We start from the raw sequence: 16,504 nt of genomic DNA, 5'->3' as shown, positions 1-16,504 counted from the left end.
ATGTTTCTTAATCTGAAGGGGAACCAGATGCTGCTGCTGCTGTTGCTGCTGCTGCTGTTTTGTCCCTTTACACAGCAGCAACTCGCCGTCCACAGCAGCAGCAGCAGCAGCATCGGCAGCAGCAGCAGAAGTACTAGCGTGCTAGCTGCCGCCCATGCACAGCCCTTAGGGCCGTTGATAGGGGCTGAAGAGCTGCAGCAGCAGGAGCAGCAGCAGGAGCAGCAGCAGCAGGAGCAGCAGCAGCAGCAGCTTCACTGTGATGAAGTGGAAGCAGCAAGCAGGGATGATGTCTCCTGTCCCGCTCGCCCCTCACCGTCTACCTCAGCAGCAGCTGCAGCAGCAACAGCAGCAGCAGCACGGTCAGCAACAACATCTCCATCATCATCATTATCATCACCATCATCATCATCATCATCAGCATCATCATCAGCAGCAGCAGCAGCAGAAGCAGCAGCAGAAGCAGCAGCAGCAGCAGCAGCAGCAGCAGAACAATGGAGTTTAATAGCAGCAGTTATACCTGCAGGCCGCAGGCGAATCTTCAGCACACCTGAAGGTGTGCGTATTGAGCCGCTAAGCCCTTATATAAAAACAATAAAGAAGCTGCAGCAAGGGAGAAGAAAGAAAGGAGACAGTGCAGACAAAGGAGACAGCTTTACACCTTATCTTACTCTCAAAGAAGCAGCAAAGCTGCTGAGAGCAGCAGCAGGAGAAGCACTAGCTCAGCCTCTAACTGTCTCCTACTTAAAACAGCTGCTGAACTCCCTTAACACCCCTCTCACACCAATCAAACAGCAGAAGCAGCAGCAGCAGCAGCAGCAGCAGCAAGAGGAGGAGGGGCTGGCTTTGCCTCAGGTGCTGCGCCTGCTGCAGATCCTCGCCGGGCAGCAAACAGTTACATCTGCTGCTCTTGATGGTATTATTGCTACTGATGCTGTCTCCTTTCTTTTGGGGGAGACACTTGCTGGCAGCAGCAGCAAGCAGCAGGCATCAGCAGCAGCAGCAGCAATGAAAAGCAATTTGGAGACACTTACCTCCGAGTATATTGAAGAAGCAACTCTCTTCTATGCTGAGGGGACCCCTTACCTCTTCGCGCTGCAGGCTAGCAGCACCCACCTTAGAGACAAGATGCTGCTGCAGCTGCAGGAGCTGCAAAAGCAGCAACAGCAGCAGCAACAGCAGCAGCAACAGCAGCAGCAGCAACAGCAGCAGCAGCAGCAGCAACACGCTGCGGTGCTGAGTCCTGCGATAGTTCATGCGAGAGCAACTGTCCGCATGGGGAAGATGCTGCCCAACTTTGTTGCTGCTGCCCTTAAAGACAACAGCAACAGCATCAGCAGCAGCAGCAGCAGCAACAGCAGCAACGCGTTGCGTGTGGAGGTGCTTGAGGGGCTTTTGGTGTCTCTTGTGCAGCACACTGAAGCTTCATTTTTGTTTGCTATCTCTGATAAAGACAGCAGCAATACTTTGGATGCAGCGGAGTTCTTATGTTTGCTGCTGCTGCAGCAGCTACACGTGCAGCAGCTGCTGCAGCTAGCAGCAGCAGCAGGCAGCGTCCGAGCTACTGCTGCTGTGCTTGACACCCCATGGGCAGGGGAGTTGGGGGCTGGATGGCTGGAAGCAGCACCGCTGCAGCAGCACCTGCTGCCGTTTGCTGCTTCATTTATCTTTACTGCAGCAGATACAAATGGGGACAGCAGCCTCAGCTATAAAGAGTTCTTTGATTTTCTTAAAGAAGAAGATGTTCTTCTTGCTTCAGCTGTGCAGCTTCTAGCAAGAGGCAATGCCCTCTATGCTTGATTATTACTCATGCAGCAGCAGCAGCGGCAGCAGCAGCAGCAGCAGCAGCGGCCGCAACAAATGCAGCAGCAGCAGCAGCAAATGCGGCAGCGCACTTTTCAGGTATTAGCATGGCGCTGTAGCGTCTTCAATCTTCGGTGTGCCTTCTAAAACATACAGGAACCGCAACTGCAGCAGCAGCAGCAGCAACAGCTGCAACAGATGCGGCAGCAGAAACAACTGCAGCAGCAGCAGATACAGCAGCAGCAACATGCATGTAACGGAACCAGTTGCATGTGCAGAGGTTTCGTTTAGGTATTGTAGTCTTCCCCTGCAGTGTTGAGGATACAGAGGCAGCAGCAGCAGCAGCAACAGCAGCAGGTAAGCTGCTGCTGCTGCTGCTGCTGCTGCATGCGTTTGCTGCAGCACTATCATTCCAGTTTTTCCTGTCTCGAAGTGTCTCCCCTTCTTTATGGGGTTGTTTTAGGTTGATCTGCTGCTGCACTAGCCATTGTTCCGAGAAGCAAAAGCAGCAGCAGCAGCAGCACTGCAGCAGCAGCAGCAGAGGCAACGAGCCTTGCTGCTTTAAGCGTTGCTGCACCATTTGATTTTGGGGTTTTGTTTGTTTTGCTGGCTATTAACAAACAGGTCCTTACAGGGTCCCTTTCTTAATACTACAACTCTTATCTCCTGCTTCTTATCACTTGCTGCTTGTCTTGCTGCTGCCGTTGCTGCTGCTGCAGATTCTGATAGTGCTGCTGCTACTGTTGCTGCTGCTGCAGATTCTGATAGTGCTGCTGCTGATGCTGGCGGTGCTGTTGCTGATACTGGGGGCGCTGCTGGTGTTGCTGATGCAGCTGTTTTTGCTGCTGCTGCTGCTGGTATTGTTGCTGCTGCTGCAGGTGTTGTTGCTGCTACTCTTGCTGCTTCTGTCGTTGTTAACGTGTGTCTGTCTCTGTATCCCGCTGCTTCTGCCTATCTGTCTCCTTCTGTCTATGCTGCCACGGTGCAGAAGCAGCTACAGCAGCAGCAACAGATGCTACAGCAGCAACAGCAGCAGCAGCAGCACCAGTTGGAGACCCGGTGCAGCACACGGCTGAAATCCGCTAGGCAAACACTAACATTTCTCTGCTGTCTCTTTTTGTGTCTCCAACAGCAGCAAATACAACCAACAAATAACCTGATACAGCAGCAACAGCAGCAGATGCTGTTGCTGCTGGAGCAGCAGCATGTTACTGTTGCTGCTTCAGCTCGCGCTGCGTGCTTGTTGCTGCTGTTGCTCTATTATGCCGTTGCTGCTGCTGTTGCTGTGGCTGTTGCTGTTGCTGCTGCTGCTGCTGCTGTTGCTGCTGCCCACGCCAGTGCGCAAGCAGAGCACCGCCGCTGCAGCTCCGTGTGAGGAGCAGCAGCAGCAAAAGCATCAGCAGCAAAATCAGCAGAACTATGAACAGCAGCATGAGCAGCAGCAGCAGCAACAGCAGCAGCAGACTACTAGAGTAGCAGCTGCTCCGCTGTGTCGTGTGTAACATCTGTGGGGGAGTGCTGCAGCAGCCCCAGCAGCCACCAGGGGTTGGGCTCTACGAGAGGAGCAGCAAAAGGAGACAGCCTTCTTATTTCTTCTATTAGAGCTGCTTCACTGTAGCTAGCAGCAAACACAGACACAGGGACATACACCCCGGTGCGCTGCAGCAGCTCTTGTTGCAGCTGTTTCCACTGTCGCTCCTGCTGCTGTTGCTGCTGCTGCTGCTGCCGCAGCTTGAAGCACCAAAACGTTATAGGTCCCCCCGCTACTGCAGCAAGTGCTGCTGCCAGGTGCTGCTGCAGCGCAGCAGTAGCATGACGCTTCCAGATGCCTCGCTTGAGGCCCGTATAGAAGAGATCAAAGATAAAGAAACCCCCCAGCAGGCTGAGGGGCAGCAGCAGAAGCACGGGCAGCAGCAGCAGCAGCAGCAGTAGCAGCAGCCACGTTACGTCCTCGCTCCCCCAGCAAAACAAATTCACAGCCCTCTCAAGAGCAGCAGCAGCATGCCAGACGCAATCAAGCAGCCTTTCTGCTGCTCCTCTTAGTTCTCTATACGCAGCAAACACATCCAAGCTGCTGCTGCTGCTGCTGCTGCTGATGATAGGTTTGCTCGTGCTGCTGCTCTGCTCGTTGTTCTCCGGGGAATGGCGCAACTCGCAGCAGCCTTCTGCTGCTGCTGCTGCTGCTGCTGCTGCATTTGCAGCCGTCTCGCCCACTACAGCACTTTTGCCTGCAGCAGCAGCAGCAGCAGCAGCATCTGCTGCTGCTGCTGCAGATGAGTCCTTGCAGTGTATTGGATGAGTGCGACCTCCTGTGAGGCCATGCCCTCGGAGTGCGTTGGCAGCAGCAGCAGCAGCTGCTGCTGCTGCTGCTGCTGCACGCCCTCTTAGTACCCGAGTGTAGCAAGCAGCACACAAAGCTGTGGGGTAGTTACCAGCAGCAGCAGCAGCATCTGCCTGTACACCTGGAGAGGAAGGAGTGCAGCGGCCCTGCAGCATCTGGTGCAGCAGGGAAGCAGCACAAGGAATGCTGGGCATTTTTGCTGCTGCTGCTGCTGCTGCTGCAGCATTGAGGGTGTTGCTGAGGGATCCATGCAGAAAGGCCGATTCAACCGAAGCGCTGTCCTCTGCTGCTGCTGCTGCTTGTGCTGCTGCTGTTGCTGCTGCTGCTGCTGCTGTTGCTGCTGCTGCTTCTCTCAATGCACGCGATGATAGATCCGCACCACAGAGACAGCAGAAAGATACAGGAGGAGGAACAGCCCAAAGGGGAAGCCTAGGGCAAGGCCACCACCCCCGCTGCTGCTGCTGCTGCTGCAGCTGCTGCTGCAGCCACAGAGCCTCTTCAGCCCGGTGTAGCCGGCATACTGCTCGCTCAGTTTGCTGCTGCTGCTGCTGCTGCGGAGTCATTTGCTGCTGCTCTCGCTGCAGCACCAACAAAGCAGCAGCGGATGGGCCGATCTCCTGCAGGGGGTGCACGTCCTGTAGCAACTGCTGCTGCTGTTGCTGCTGCTGCTGCTGCTGTTGCTGCTGCTGCTGCTGTTGCTGCTGCTGCTGCTGTTGCTGCTGCTGCTGCTGCTGTTGCTGCTGCTGCTGTTGCTGTAGTTTTTGTTGTTGCTGCTGCTGCTCAGGCTTTCTATCTCGATAAAACGATAATGACAGCCTCCTCCCTCCTCTAGTGCCTTGTTGCTGCTGTTGTTGTTGCTGCTGCTGTTGCTGTTGTGGCTGCTGCTGCTCTCGCGCCTGCTGCTGCTGCTGCTGCTGCTGCTCTGCCAAGGAGGCCGAGGAGAAGGGCCCCTTCATCTCGGGGACCCCCAGCAACTCAAACCAAAAGCCTCGCAGCCCACCTCCGCTGCTGCCGTCTGCAGCAGCAGCAGGAGGTGCTGCTGCGGTTGTTGAAGGCACTGCACCTTGTGCTGCTGCTGGAGCGACCGACGAAAGATCCCTGGTGCCCTCAGCTGTGTCCGAAGCAGCTCCTTCCTTTGCTGCTGTTGTTTCATGCGGTGTTTCAACTGCTGCTGCTGCAGAAGCTGCTGCTGCTGCTTCTGCTGCTGCTCCGTCTCCTGCTGCAGCAGGCTCTGGTAACTTTGCTTCTCCTGCTGCTGCTGGTGTTGCAGACCCTGATTTTGCGGCCTCTGCTGTTTCTGTTGCTGCAGCAGTCGCTGCTGCTTCTGCTTCTGCTGCTTCTGCTGCTTCTTTTGCTGCAGCATTTTGTGCTGATTCTGCGTTTGCTGCTGCTGCTGCGGCAGATGCAGCACAGGGCTCAAGCTCTTCAGTGCCTCCGCTCTGCTCCTCTCTTTCTATTGCTGCTGCTGCTGCTTCTCCTGACGGCCCTTCCGTTGCTGCCCCTCTCGCGTCTTCTGCTGCTGCTGCTACCTCTGCTGCTGCATCACCTGCTGCTGCAGCAGGCTGCGCTCCTTCTTTCGTCGCTGCTGCGTGCGGCAGTGCTGTGGCTGCTGCTGCCTCCGTCTCCTCATCTCCTGCTGCTTGGCCTTGCTTTTCTGCAGGCGGACCAGCATCTGCTGCTGCTGCGGTTGGAGCATCTGCTGCTGCTGCTGCTGTACGAGCATCTTCCGCTGCTGCTGCTGCTGCCTCTGTCTCGGAGTCAGGCGCATCTTTCACTGCAGCAGCGGGCACCGCTTCTGATACAGCAGCAGCAGCAGCATTAGTAGCAGTAGCTTCTGCTGCTAGAGCTGCTGCTGCCTCCGATGCTGCTGCAGCGCAGCTTACTGAACCCGCATCCGAAAGAGACTCTGCTGCAGCAGCAGCAGATGCAGCAGCAGGTTGTTGTGCATCCAAGCAACCCCTGCTGCTCTCACTGCCGCTGTGCGTGGGGGCTGGTGGGGTTGCTGCACTTGCTGCTGAAGCTGCTGCTGCTGCTGCTGCTGCTGCAGTGCCTTGTGCTGCTGTGCTTGCGGCTGAGAAGTAATCGTCTTCAACACATGCAGGAAGGCTCCACACGGTGGGCTGTACCTGCTGCTGCTGGTGCTGCTGTTGTTGTTGCTGCTGCTGCTGTTGCGCAGCAACAGCAGCAGCCCCTCGGGGGCGCTGTGCAGTGTGCGCCCGCAGCTTTTTTCCTAACCACGAAGACGCCATTCTTGCTGCTTCACTGAGGACAGCCTTTTTGTTCTTGCTGCTGCTGCTGCTGCGGCGGCTGCTGCTGCTGCTCCTGCTGCTGCTGCAGCTAGCTTCGCTTGGGCAACATCCACCCTCCACGCTCTGCCGACGCAACACTTGCTGCTGCTGCTGCTGTGGTTGCTGCTGTACACCCACATGGGGCCCCTCCGCTAGTTGCTTCTGATGTGGTGTGAATGCCTTCTGCTGCTGTTGCTGCTGCTGCTGCTGCTGCTGCTGCAGCTGCATAGTGCCCCCCGCTATGCGGCCGCGCATTACAGTTCCTGGCGGCAGCCAGCTGAAGCGAAAAGGAGACAGCAACAAGCAGCAGCACACAATGCTGCTGTCTAGAGCAGCAGCAGGAACAAAGATATAGCAGCACCAGCAGCAACAGGAGCAGCAGCCGCAGCAGCAAAAATAACGGAACCTACAGCAAAGCCTCGATGCCAAGGAGAACAGCAGCAGCAACAAATCTCCAGCGACAGCATACACAGCTTCAGCCACAGAGAAAGCAGCAGCACAGCAGCACAGACAGCAGCAGCAGCAGCAGCAGCAACAGCAGCAGCAGCAGCAGCTTACCGGCGCCTGCGTACGTCAGTTGTAGGTGTCTCCTTTTTCCCCCAGGGGCCTTCTAAGCTGTCTCCGTAGGCCCAGCCGAATTCATCTGTCTCTGCAGACACTGCAACAACAAACCCTGCTGCTGCAGCTGCTGCTTCCGTCTGAGGCTGCGGCTGCTCCATCTGCTGCTGCTGCTGCTGCTGCTGCTGCTGCTGCTGTGGCGTGTCTAAAGCCATACGGAAGAAGCAGCCTCCCTTAAACTCTCCCCCAGAGCCCCTGTACTGGGCCTCAACAAGGCAGAAGGCAGCACGTCTGCTGCTGCTGCTGCTGTCGTCGCTGCCAGCTGCTGTTGCTGCTGCTGTTGCTGCTGCTGTTGCTGGTGCTGCTGCTTCAGCTGCTGCAGTGGCTGCACCTGTTGCAGCAAAGCCGGGGGTCCCTCGCTGCTGCTCTTTTGGGGGGTCTAGCAGCAGCAGCTGGGGGAGGTTCCGGTCCTGCTGCTGCTGTAGCTGCAGCTGCGCCTGCTTCTGCTGCTGTGCTGCTTGTCCCTCTCGCTGCTGCCTCTGCTGCTGCTGCTGCTGCTGCTGCAAGGCGTTGTGGCAGCTGCAGCGTTTCGCTGTGGCTGATAGGAGCTGCACAGTGAGAGGCCCAGGGCAGCCTCCTGCTGCTGACAGCAGCAGCAGCAGCTGCATACGGTGCAGCAGCAGCAATCCTTTAACGAGTAAGCCCCAGAAGCAGCGGCTTAGCAGACCCCTGTTGCTGCAGCGCTGCTGCTGCTCCTGCTGTTTCCGCTGCTGCACAGACTGCAGCAACGGAGACAGCACCTTCATTGCCTCCCCCCCTTGGCAACTGATGCTGCAGCAGCAGCACCAAAGCAGCTGCTGCTGACCTTGCTCCTCCTGTTGCTGCTTCGCGTCTCGCTGCTGCTGCTGCTTCTGCTGCTGCAGCTGTAGTGGCTGCTGCTCCACATCTTTTCCCTCAACAGGCAGCAGGCTGCTGCAGCTGCAGCAGCTGTTGCTGTTACTGCAGTTGCAGTTAGTGCTGGCCTCCTCGGAGTGTCCTGCTGCTGTTGCTGCTGCGGTGGGCTGCAGCAGCAGCAGATGCTGGTGCCGGTGCAGCATGAGCAAGGCTGCAGCAACAGCAGCAGCACTTGCCGCTGCTGAGGGCGACGGGCCTTGCTTGAGTATCTCTGCTGTTTTTGTTGCTGCACCAGCTGCTGCTGCTGCGGATCCTCCTCCTCCAGCAGCAGCAGCAGCTGCTGCAGCAGCAGCAGAAGCTAATGCCGTTTGCCTCGCCACGTCAGCAGCAGCAGCTTGTTCTGCTGGGCATTTAAAGAGCAGCAGCGGCAGCACCTCTTGCGGCAGCAACAGCAGCAGCAGCGGGAGCTCTTGTGTTGCAGCAAGGGCCTTTTGCGCGGCTCGCGGGTGCAGCAGCAGGAGCAGCAGGAGCAGCAGCAGCAACAGCAGCACAAGGGAGGTTGCAGGGCCGCTGCTGACGACAGCCATAAGGTAAAGGAAAGCAGCAAAAGAGACAAAACAGCTGCTGAACTCGAAGAGACACCCCAACTGTCTCCTTGCAGCAGCAAAGCGTCGCTGCAGCCGCTGCAGCCGCTTTAGCTGCAACCCCACAAGCTGTATTGGTGTTAATGTCCCTGCATCTGCTGCTGCTCCTTCTCCTTCTTCTAGACAAAACTGAGAAAAAGGCTGTGGAGAATCAAATGCTTCCGGCCGGTACTGCAGCAGCTGCAGCCAAGAAGAGCCCCCTAGAAGGGCCTCAAGAACCAGTGTGCTGCTGCTGCATGCGGCCCCTGCTCCTGCTGCTGCTGCTGCTGCTTCGTGCACACACACGCTCTCTTCATCGCCGGCCGCCTCCTCCTGCTCCTCCAGCTCGTTCTGCTGCTGCTGTTGCTGCTGCTGCTGCTGCGTCACAAACTGCTTTGCTGCTGCTGCTGCAACACGCGGCGACACAATGCCGCTCCTCCTTGCTGCAGCAGCAGCAGCAGCAGCAGCTGCTGCTGCAGCAGCAGCAGAAGGGATGGTCTTGCACTTCTCTAGCAACGGGTGCTTCGCTAAGGAGACACAAAACCCCTTCAGCTGCAGCAAACGAGGGGCCCCACACCCCAGCTGCTGCTGCTGCAGCCTAAAGCTGCAGAGATAATAATCTTGTCCGGCTCCAATACGAAGGGATAACGAACTCGCAGTTGGCTCGTTTGCTGCTGCTGCTGCTGCTGCTGCTGCTGCGGTGGCTGTTGGTTCCCGCAGTACCGGAGGTGCTGCTGCTGCTGCTGCTACTAACGCGGCCTCAGACGAATGAAGGTCTGCAGGTGCAGCAGCAGCTGCGGCAGCAGCAGCAGCAGATGAAAGCGCAGCTGTGGTATCTGCCGCTGCCAGTGTGCTGCTGCTGCTGCTGCTGCTGCTGCCCCGGTCGCGCCCACTGGCTGCCCTCACCTGCTGCTGCTGCTGATGTTGCTGCTGCTCCAAGGGAGCTGCAACGAAGTGCAGCAGCAGATCTTCCTGCGGCCTCGGATAGAAGACGGGGAGAGAGACGCAGCAAGGAGGCAGCAGCAGCAGCAAACGCCGACAGAAGGAGACAGCAGCTGAGCCCTTTGCCCTCTTAAACCATTTCTGAAAGAGTGATGGAGAAGCAACAAAACCATGCTGCTGCTGCTGCTGTTGTTGTTGCTGCTGTTGCTGCTGTTGCTGCTGCAGAGTGGCTGCCCACGGCCTCGCCCCTGAAGGCGGTGCTGCAGCAGCAGCAGCAGCAGCAGCAGAGGGGCCCCCAAATACAGAAAAGAAAGAGACAGAAGACTGATACTCAAGGAGACAATACACCCCGTAGCCATCCGGCAGCAGCAAATCATGAAGGGCTAGCAGACGTAGAGACACAAACAATCTGTCTCCTGTGGGTGGTGGTAGTGGTGCTGCTGCTGCCGTTGTTGCTGCTGCTGCTGCAGTGGCTGCTGCAGCAGGTGCAGGAGCCTGCCAGGCAGCGGAAGGCAGCAGGGATTGCTGCTGAGAGCACTTCTGCAGCCTCTCGCTGTGCTGCTGCTGCAGCTGCAGCAGCTGCTGGTGCTGCCGTTGCTGGTCCGCTGCCGCCTCCGCCTCTCTTGCTGCTGCTGCTGCTGTTTGCTGTTCGTACCTGCGGCGAGCAGCAGCAAGATACAACCAGCCTGCAGCAAACAACCAAGAAGGTAAACCATCAAGAGGAGACAGCGCAAATGGTGTAGATAAGCTGCGGTGTATGTACACCTCAGATGCGTCTCCTAAGTAGCAGCAGCTATCCATTAACCTCATCCAGTCGTATGCTGTTGTTGCAGCAGCAGCAGCAAACACTACCTCTTCAGTGCATGCGGCTAGGGCTTCTGCTGTCTCTCGCTCCGCTGCTGCTGCTGCTGCTGCTGCTGCTGCCGCACTCTCTGCTGCTGCAGCCGTCTCTGCTGCTGCCTCTGCTGCTTCTGCTGCTGCTGCAAAGGTCAACAATGAAGCCTCCTCATCCTCACTCGTGTCTGTACATCCTGCTGCTGCTGCAGCAGCAGCTGATGACTGCGACGAGGAGACAGCAGCAGTCCCATTTCTCTGCTGCTGCTGCTGCTGCTGCTGCTGCTGCTTCTGGCGTTTGGTTAGCCCCGGTGTGGGGCGTCCCCTGAGCCCTGCCTTGGTTGCTGCGTTTTGGTGCTGCCCCTTCTGCTGCTGCTGCTGCTGCTGCTGCATGCGCTGCAGCAGCAGCAAGTTGGGTGCAATAAGGGTCCACCTAAAAGTTGCTGTTGCTTTATCATAACAAAACCAAGCTACTTTGCTGCTGCGCAGCTGCCAGCAGCAAGTAGCAGCAGCAAAGTCTACCCACGAAGCCAAGTCCTCATCCTTTACTACCCCCCAACTGCTGCTGCTGCTGCTGCTGCTGCTGCTGCTGCTGCTGAGGGGGCAGCAACGCAGAAAGGGAAGTCTTTTAAAAGAGTAAAGGATAGACCCCCGCAGCAAAAGAAAGCGATTAGCAAAGCGCTTTGTGTGTCTGGTTTGCCGCTGCAGCCAGCCTGCTCTCAAGAACAATAAGTTGCTGCTGTTGCTGCTGCTGCTGCTGCTGCTGCTGTTGCTGCTGCTGCTGCTGGAGAGAGGGGTAACGCCGCTCGCTGAGGGAACAGGAAGGAGGCGACTCTCCGCTGATGCCACTGCTGATGCTGCTGCTGCTGTTGCGCGCCCTGCTGCTGCTTCTGCTGCTGCTGATGCTGATTCTGCTGGTGCTGCTGCTGCAGGTGTTGCTGCTCCCGCCGTTGCAGGTGCTGCTCCTGCTGCAGGTGATGCTGCTGTTGCTGCTGCTTGTGCTGCTTTTGCTGCTGCTCCTGGAGCTGCGGCTTGTGCTACTGCTGCAGATGCTGCTGCTGCAGGTGCTGCTGCTGCAGGTGCTGCTGCTGCGGTGGGTGCTGTTAGTGCAGCAGCAGGAAGCACGGGGGGATTAGTGCTGCTCTCCTCTCCTTCCATCAGTGCTCCTTCAGGCGGCAACAGCAAAGCTGCTGCTGCTGCTGCATCTGCTGCAACACCTGCTGAAGCAGCATCTGCTGCAGCAGCTGTTGCTCCGACAGCCTCTTCATCGCTGCTGTCTCCACTGTTAGGACTGCTGCTGCTCCCGTGCACTTGCTTCTGTTGTTGCTGCTGCTGTTGCTGCTGCTGCTGTTGCTGCTCTTTCTCTTCGTGTTGCTGCTCTTCCTGCAGCGCCATTCCTCCTGCCGCGCTTCCGTTGTTCTTGTCGCTGCTGCTGCCGCTGCTGCTGCTGCTGCTGCCGCTGCTGCTGCTGCTGCTGCTGGGCGTTACATTTCCTTACTGCTGGAAGCTACTTAAAAGGAGCCCTTCTAGACTGCAGCAGTTGCAACCCAACGGGCGAACAGGGTTGCTGTTATCTTTGCTGTTGCTGCTGCTGTTGCTGCTGCAGTTGCTGCTGCCGTTGAGGCTGCTGCTGCTGCTGCTGCTGCTGCCAGGAGGCGCAAAACTTCTACGTGAGGAGAGAGGAAAGATATAAACTTGAGAAGGATAACTCCTTCGGCTTCTTTGTGTCTTGCAGCACCAGCAGCAGTAGCTCCTCCTGCTGCTGCTGCTGACTGTCGGCAGCGGCCTGCAGCAGCAGCAGCAGCAGCAGCAGCGCATGCAAAAAGGGAGGCGCGCCTTTCAGAAATATAACACTAAGATGCTGCATAATACCACTTCTTTGCTGCGCATTCATAGATGAGCAGCAACACTTCTGCCGTTGCTGCTGCTGCTGCTGACGCAGGTGCTCTTGCTGCTGCTGCTGCCAGGGGGGCCCGAGTGTGGGGCCCTTTGTTCGATCCCAACGATCCCCTGCAGCAGCAGCAGTAGCAGCAGCAGCAGCAGCAAGAGCGGGTCCAGAAGAAGCAGCAAGGCGGCCATCTGCAGCGACTGCAGCAGCAGCAGCAATAGCAGCAGCAGAAACAGCAGCTGTAGCAGCAGCAGCAGCAGCAGCAGCAGAGGCCCTGGGGTAAGAACTCACAGAATAATAAAAAAGGCAGAAAGAAGAGGCTGCACAAATAACACTGGCGGGAGCAGCAGCAGCAGCAGCAACTGCAGCAACAGCATGTTCACCAGAACTGCAGCAGCAGCAGCAGGAGACAATGGCTATTAGCGAGCAGCACGCGGCAGCAAACACCGAAGACAACTGCAGCAGCCGCAGCAGCAGCAGCAGGGACAAGCATGCAAGTAGCAAGCAGTCGGAGGACTAAGAACGCACAACAGCAAACCAGCAGAAGACAGCTTCTGCTGCTGCTGCTGCAGCTGCTGCTGATGCTGCTGCTGCATGCATACACCGCCGCTCCTTCTTTTGTCGCTGCAGCAGGGCTGCTGTGATAGGCACAGCCCAGAAGGCGTCTGGCAGAGATGCTGCTGCTGCTGCTGCTGCTGCTACAGTTGCTGCAGCCTGCAGCAGGTGGGCTTGTTCTTCTTGCAGCACCCCAAGACGTTGCTGCCCGCTGCAGCAACAGCAGTAGCAGCAGCAGCAGGAGTATTGAAGGGGCTCGTTACTATGGGCTCGCCCGAGCCGCAGCATTCCTTCCTGCTGCTTCTCGCAGCAGCAGCAGCAGCAGCAGCAGGTACTTGCTGTCAGCAGCAGCAACTCGTAATCGGCAGCCCTGTGCATCTGAGCAGCAGCAGCAGCAACAGCCGCAGCAGCCAGAGCAGCAGCAGCAACAGCTGCAGCCAGAGCAGCAGCAGCGTGAGCGCCTTGCCTCGTGGGGTCGCTCTAGCTTGTTCAGCAGCAGCAGCAGCAGCGGAGCGTTGCAGCTGCTGCTAGTGCCTTCCGTTTCTTTTGCTGCTGACGGCAGGTGCAGCGGTGCGGCTGCTGTCCCAGCAGCAGCAGCAACAACAACAGCAGCAGCAGCAGCACGGTGTATGTACACCCGAACACTTGTAGGGGTATTTGGTCGCCTAGCAGAACAGGCAGCGCAGCAAAGCTGGGGCCTTGCTGCTTCTCATCATTTTGCTGTGGGGTCTGCTGCTGCTGCTGCTGCAGGTGCTCCTGCTGGCGCAGCAGCAGCAGCAGCAGCAGCGAAGACAGAGACAGCAGTAGCAACGACGGGAAGTGCTGCTGCGTGGGGCAGCAGAGACAGAAAGTGTAGGACTCCCTGGTATGGTTTGCTGCTGCTGAAGGCAGCCCTGCTGCAGCGCCAAAGGAGACAGCAGCAGCAGCAGCAGCAGCAGCAGCTGGACTTCTCTCTGATCCCCCAGTGGCTGCTGCACGCTGCTGCTGCTGTCTTGCGGTGCAGCACTTCTCCTGCTGCGCTGCAGCAGCAGCTGCAAGCACTGTGTGGCCTGGACTCGCCCCCAACGGAGCAGCAGCTGCAGCAGCAGCAGCAGCAGGCGCGGGAGCAGGCTGCAGCAGCAGCAAAAGACAGGCGGCTGTGGCGGCGCAGCGAGTTGCTGCTGCAGCAGCAGCTGCAACAAGTTCGGGTGTATAGACAAGAGTGGGTGCTGCTGCTGCCGCTGCTGCCGTTCTGCTGTCCCTTTGAGGCGGTGGAGAGTCAGCTTACCTCTTCAGAAAGAAGTGCTTTCGTGTCTCTTTCTGGTGCTGCAGCAGCAGCAGCAGCTGCTGCTGCTGCTGCTGCAGCTCTCGCAGACGCAGATGCAGCAGCTGCAGCTGCTGCAGCTGCAGCAAAACACAACCCCAGCACCATGCAGCTAGCTGTACAGACTCTCGGAAGATCGACTGCATTTGCTGCTCTTGCTGCTGCTGCAGTGCAGCAGCAGCAGCAGCTGCGGCTGGGACAAGCACCAGCAGCAGCAGCGGCACCTGATGCTGCAGCAGCTGCGGCTGATGAAGCCACAACAGCAACAAAGCAGACAGATAGGGTGTTCCTCCCGTGGGTTGATGCTGCAGCGCTGCAGCAGCAGCAGGAGCAGCAACAGCAGCAGCAGCAGCAGCGACTGCTGCTGCAAGCAACGCCCCCCATCTCCCTCCCGCTGCTGCACCTGCACCAGCACTTACGCGTCCGACAGCAGCTGCTGCTCAGCAGCAGCAGCACTAGCGCGGCCCATGAAGCAACATTCACAGCAGCAGCAGCAGCAGCAGCAGCAGCAGCAGCAACTGCAGCAGCAGCACCGTCGCGCTTCGGAGACTGGCAAACTGTTTGGCTGCAGCAACTCAATGCAGCATTTGAAATGGAGCTCCTACTAGAGACGGCACCTGCTGCTGCTGCTGCTGCTGCTCCGGGTGCAGCAGCAGCAGCAGCAGACTGCAGCAACACCATGTGCCCTGCCGTAGCGGCTGCAATCAACGACTTCTTCGATTGGCTAGCCCACCCGCAGCCGCAGCAGCAGCAGCAGCAGCAGCAACAGCAGCAGCAGGCAGATAGCAGGTATATATCTTATCGCAGCATTAGGGAGAAGCTGCTGCAGGCTGTTGATGGAGAGCCTGACGAGACCCTCTTCCTAGAAGACACCATCCGCTGTCTCTGCAGCAGCAGCAGCAGCAGCAACAGCAGCAACAGCAGCAGCAGCAGCAACAGCAGCAGCAACGCTAGCAACAGCAGCAGTAACAGGTGAGAAGCTAGCTGTTGCTATCGTGTCGTTTTAACCCACAAGGAGCAGCTCCATTTGCTGCTGCAGTTGCTGCTGCAGTTGCTGCTGCAGAACAGCGTGATAGACTGGGGCTCGTGTTGTAGCACATTGGGGTGTATAGGCACCTTAGCAGCAACTTCTTCATTTTCAATGTAAGAAAAAAACAGAAATTTAATTCTTCGCTGCCGCAAGTAAGGGTACTCATTTGCTGCTGCAGCTTCTGCTGCAGCTGCTGCTGCAGCTGCTGCTGCTGTAGCTGGTGGTGGTGCAGCTGCTGGTGGTGCTGCTACTGCATCTGTAAGGGAGAGGGACTGTCTCCGTTTCCTCTTTCGGACAGCCAGCGAACGTTTTTGCTGCTGCAGCAGCTGCTACTACTCTTGCTGCTGCTGCTGCTGCTGCACCTGCTGCAGCGCAGCCATTCGCTCAGAGGAGACAGCTACAGGAGGCAAATGGAGTTAAAGTAGAGGAAGGAAGCGAAGGAGACAGACAGACGAAAAGAAGAGACAAACAGAAAGAAGAAGCAGATTACACAAATAACAAAGAGCAGCAAATCATGCAGCAGCAAATCATGCAGCAGCAAAATCTGCATCCGTCATCCTATGCAGCACGCGGCAGTATAAACGCAGCCGCTTTATTAAGGCCCTAGCCTCCCCCACATCCTGCAGCAGCAGCAGCAGCAACAGCAGCAGCAGCAGCAGCAACAGCAGCAGCAGCAGCAGCAACAGCAGCAGCAGCAGAAGCAGAAATAACAACAGCTTCTTAACGTTCGATTGGAGACAGACAAACAAAACAAACAAAAAGAGATAAACAAACAAAATAAAATGAAAAGGAGACAGAAGAAAAGGGGGTAAAGAGACAGAAAAAAAAGATAAAGAAGAAAGGAGACAAAGAGACACAAGAAAGGAGAGAGAAGAAAATGAGACAAAGATAAAGAAGAAAGGAGACAGCAGCAGAGGAGGCAGCAGCAGAGGAGGCAGCAGCAGAGGAGACAGCAGCAGCGGAGACAGCAGCAGAGGAGACAGCAGGAGAGGAGGCAGCAGCAGAGGAGACAGCAGCAGAGGAGACAGAAGAAAGGAGACAGCAGCAGAGGAGACACTTACACGCAGCATTATTGCTGCTGACAGCTGCGCCTCTAAGTCATCCACCACAGCCTTCACCTCTCTGTGCGCAAACCCCACAACAACGCCCCCGCCTAATGGTTAGCTAGCTAGCTAGCTAGCTAGAGGGAATAGTTAGCTAGCTAGTTAGCTAGCTAGCTGGCCAGAGGGAGTAGCTAGCTAACTAGCTAGCTAACTAGCTAGCCAGAGGGAGTAGCTAGCTAGCTAGCTAGTTAGCTAGCTAGCTAGCGGGAGGGAGTAGTTAGCTAGCTGGCTAGGTAGCTAATCGCTCCTGTATGGCTAGCTAGCTGCCTACGCTCACTGAAGGCGGCGCCTAGAGCCGCACAAGGTGCCCTGTGCTGCAACCTTCCGTTTAGCAGCTAGCTAGCT

The 16,504-nt window shown here is 57.3% G+C and overlaps 3 protein-coding genes across 3 annotated transcripts; 2 read left to right on the top strand and 1 right to left on the bottom strand.

The window, feature by feature from the left end:
• EAH_00010430 (hypothetical protein, conserved) lies at window positions 1-1,797 on the top strand (the record flags this gene model as incomplete). Its single annotated transcript, XM_013395143.1, has 1 exon — window positions 1-1,797. The coding sequence occupies one exon, from the start codon at window positions 1-3 to the stop codon at window positions 1,795-1,797; it is 1,797 nt and encodes a 598-aa protein (XP_013250597.1).
• A 1,470-nt stretch (window positions 1,798-3,267) lies between these two features.
• EAH_00010420 (hypothetical protein, conserved) lies at window positions 3,268-11,675 on the bottom strand (the record flags this gene model as incomplete). The annotated part of the gene is made up of 2 exons (XM_013395142.1): window positions 3,268-6,706; window positions 6,988-11,675. 2 exons carry the CDS (start codon window positions 11,673-11,675, stop codon window positions 3,268-3,270), a joined length of 8,127 nt encoding a protein of 2,708 aa, XP_013250596.1.
• Window positions 11,676-12,842: 1,167 nt separating this feature from the next.
• Window positions 12,843-15,002, top strand: EAH_00010410 (hypothetical protein, conserved; the record flags this gene model as incomplete). The annotated part of the gene is made up of 1 exon (XM_013395141.1): window positions 12,843-15,002. One exon carries the CDS (start codon window positions 12,843-12,845, stop codon window positions 15,000-15,002), a length of 2,160 nt encoding a protein of 719 aa, XP_013250595.1.
• Window positions 15,003-16,504: the final 1,502 nt, after the last annotated feature.

The sequence above is a fragment of the Eimeria acervulina genome, genomic scaffold (genome assembly GCF_000499425.1).
Source record: "Eimeria acervulina Houghton genomic scaffold, Eah_scaff53, whole genome shotgun sequence".
Taxonomy (NCBI): domain Eukaryota; phylum Apicomplexa; class Conoidasida; order Eucoccidiorida; family Eimeriidae; genus Eimeria; species Eimeria acervulina.
This window is presented reverse-complemented; position numbering and strand designations above follow the sequence as displayed.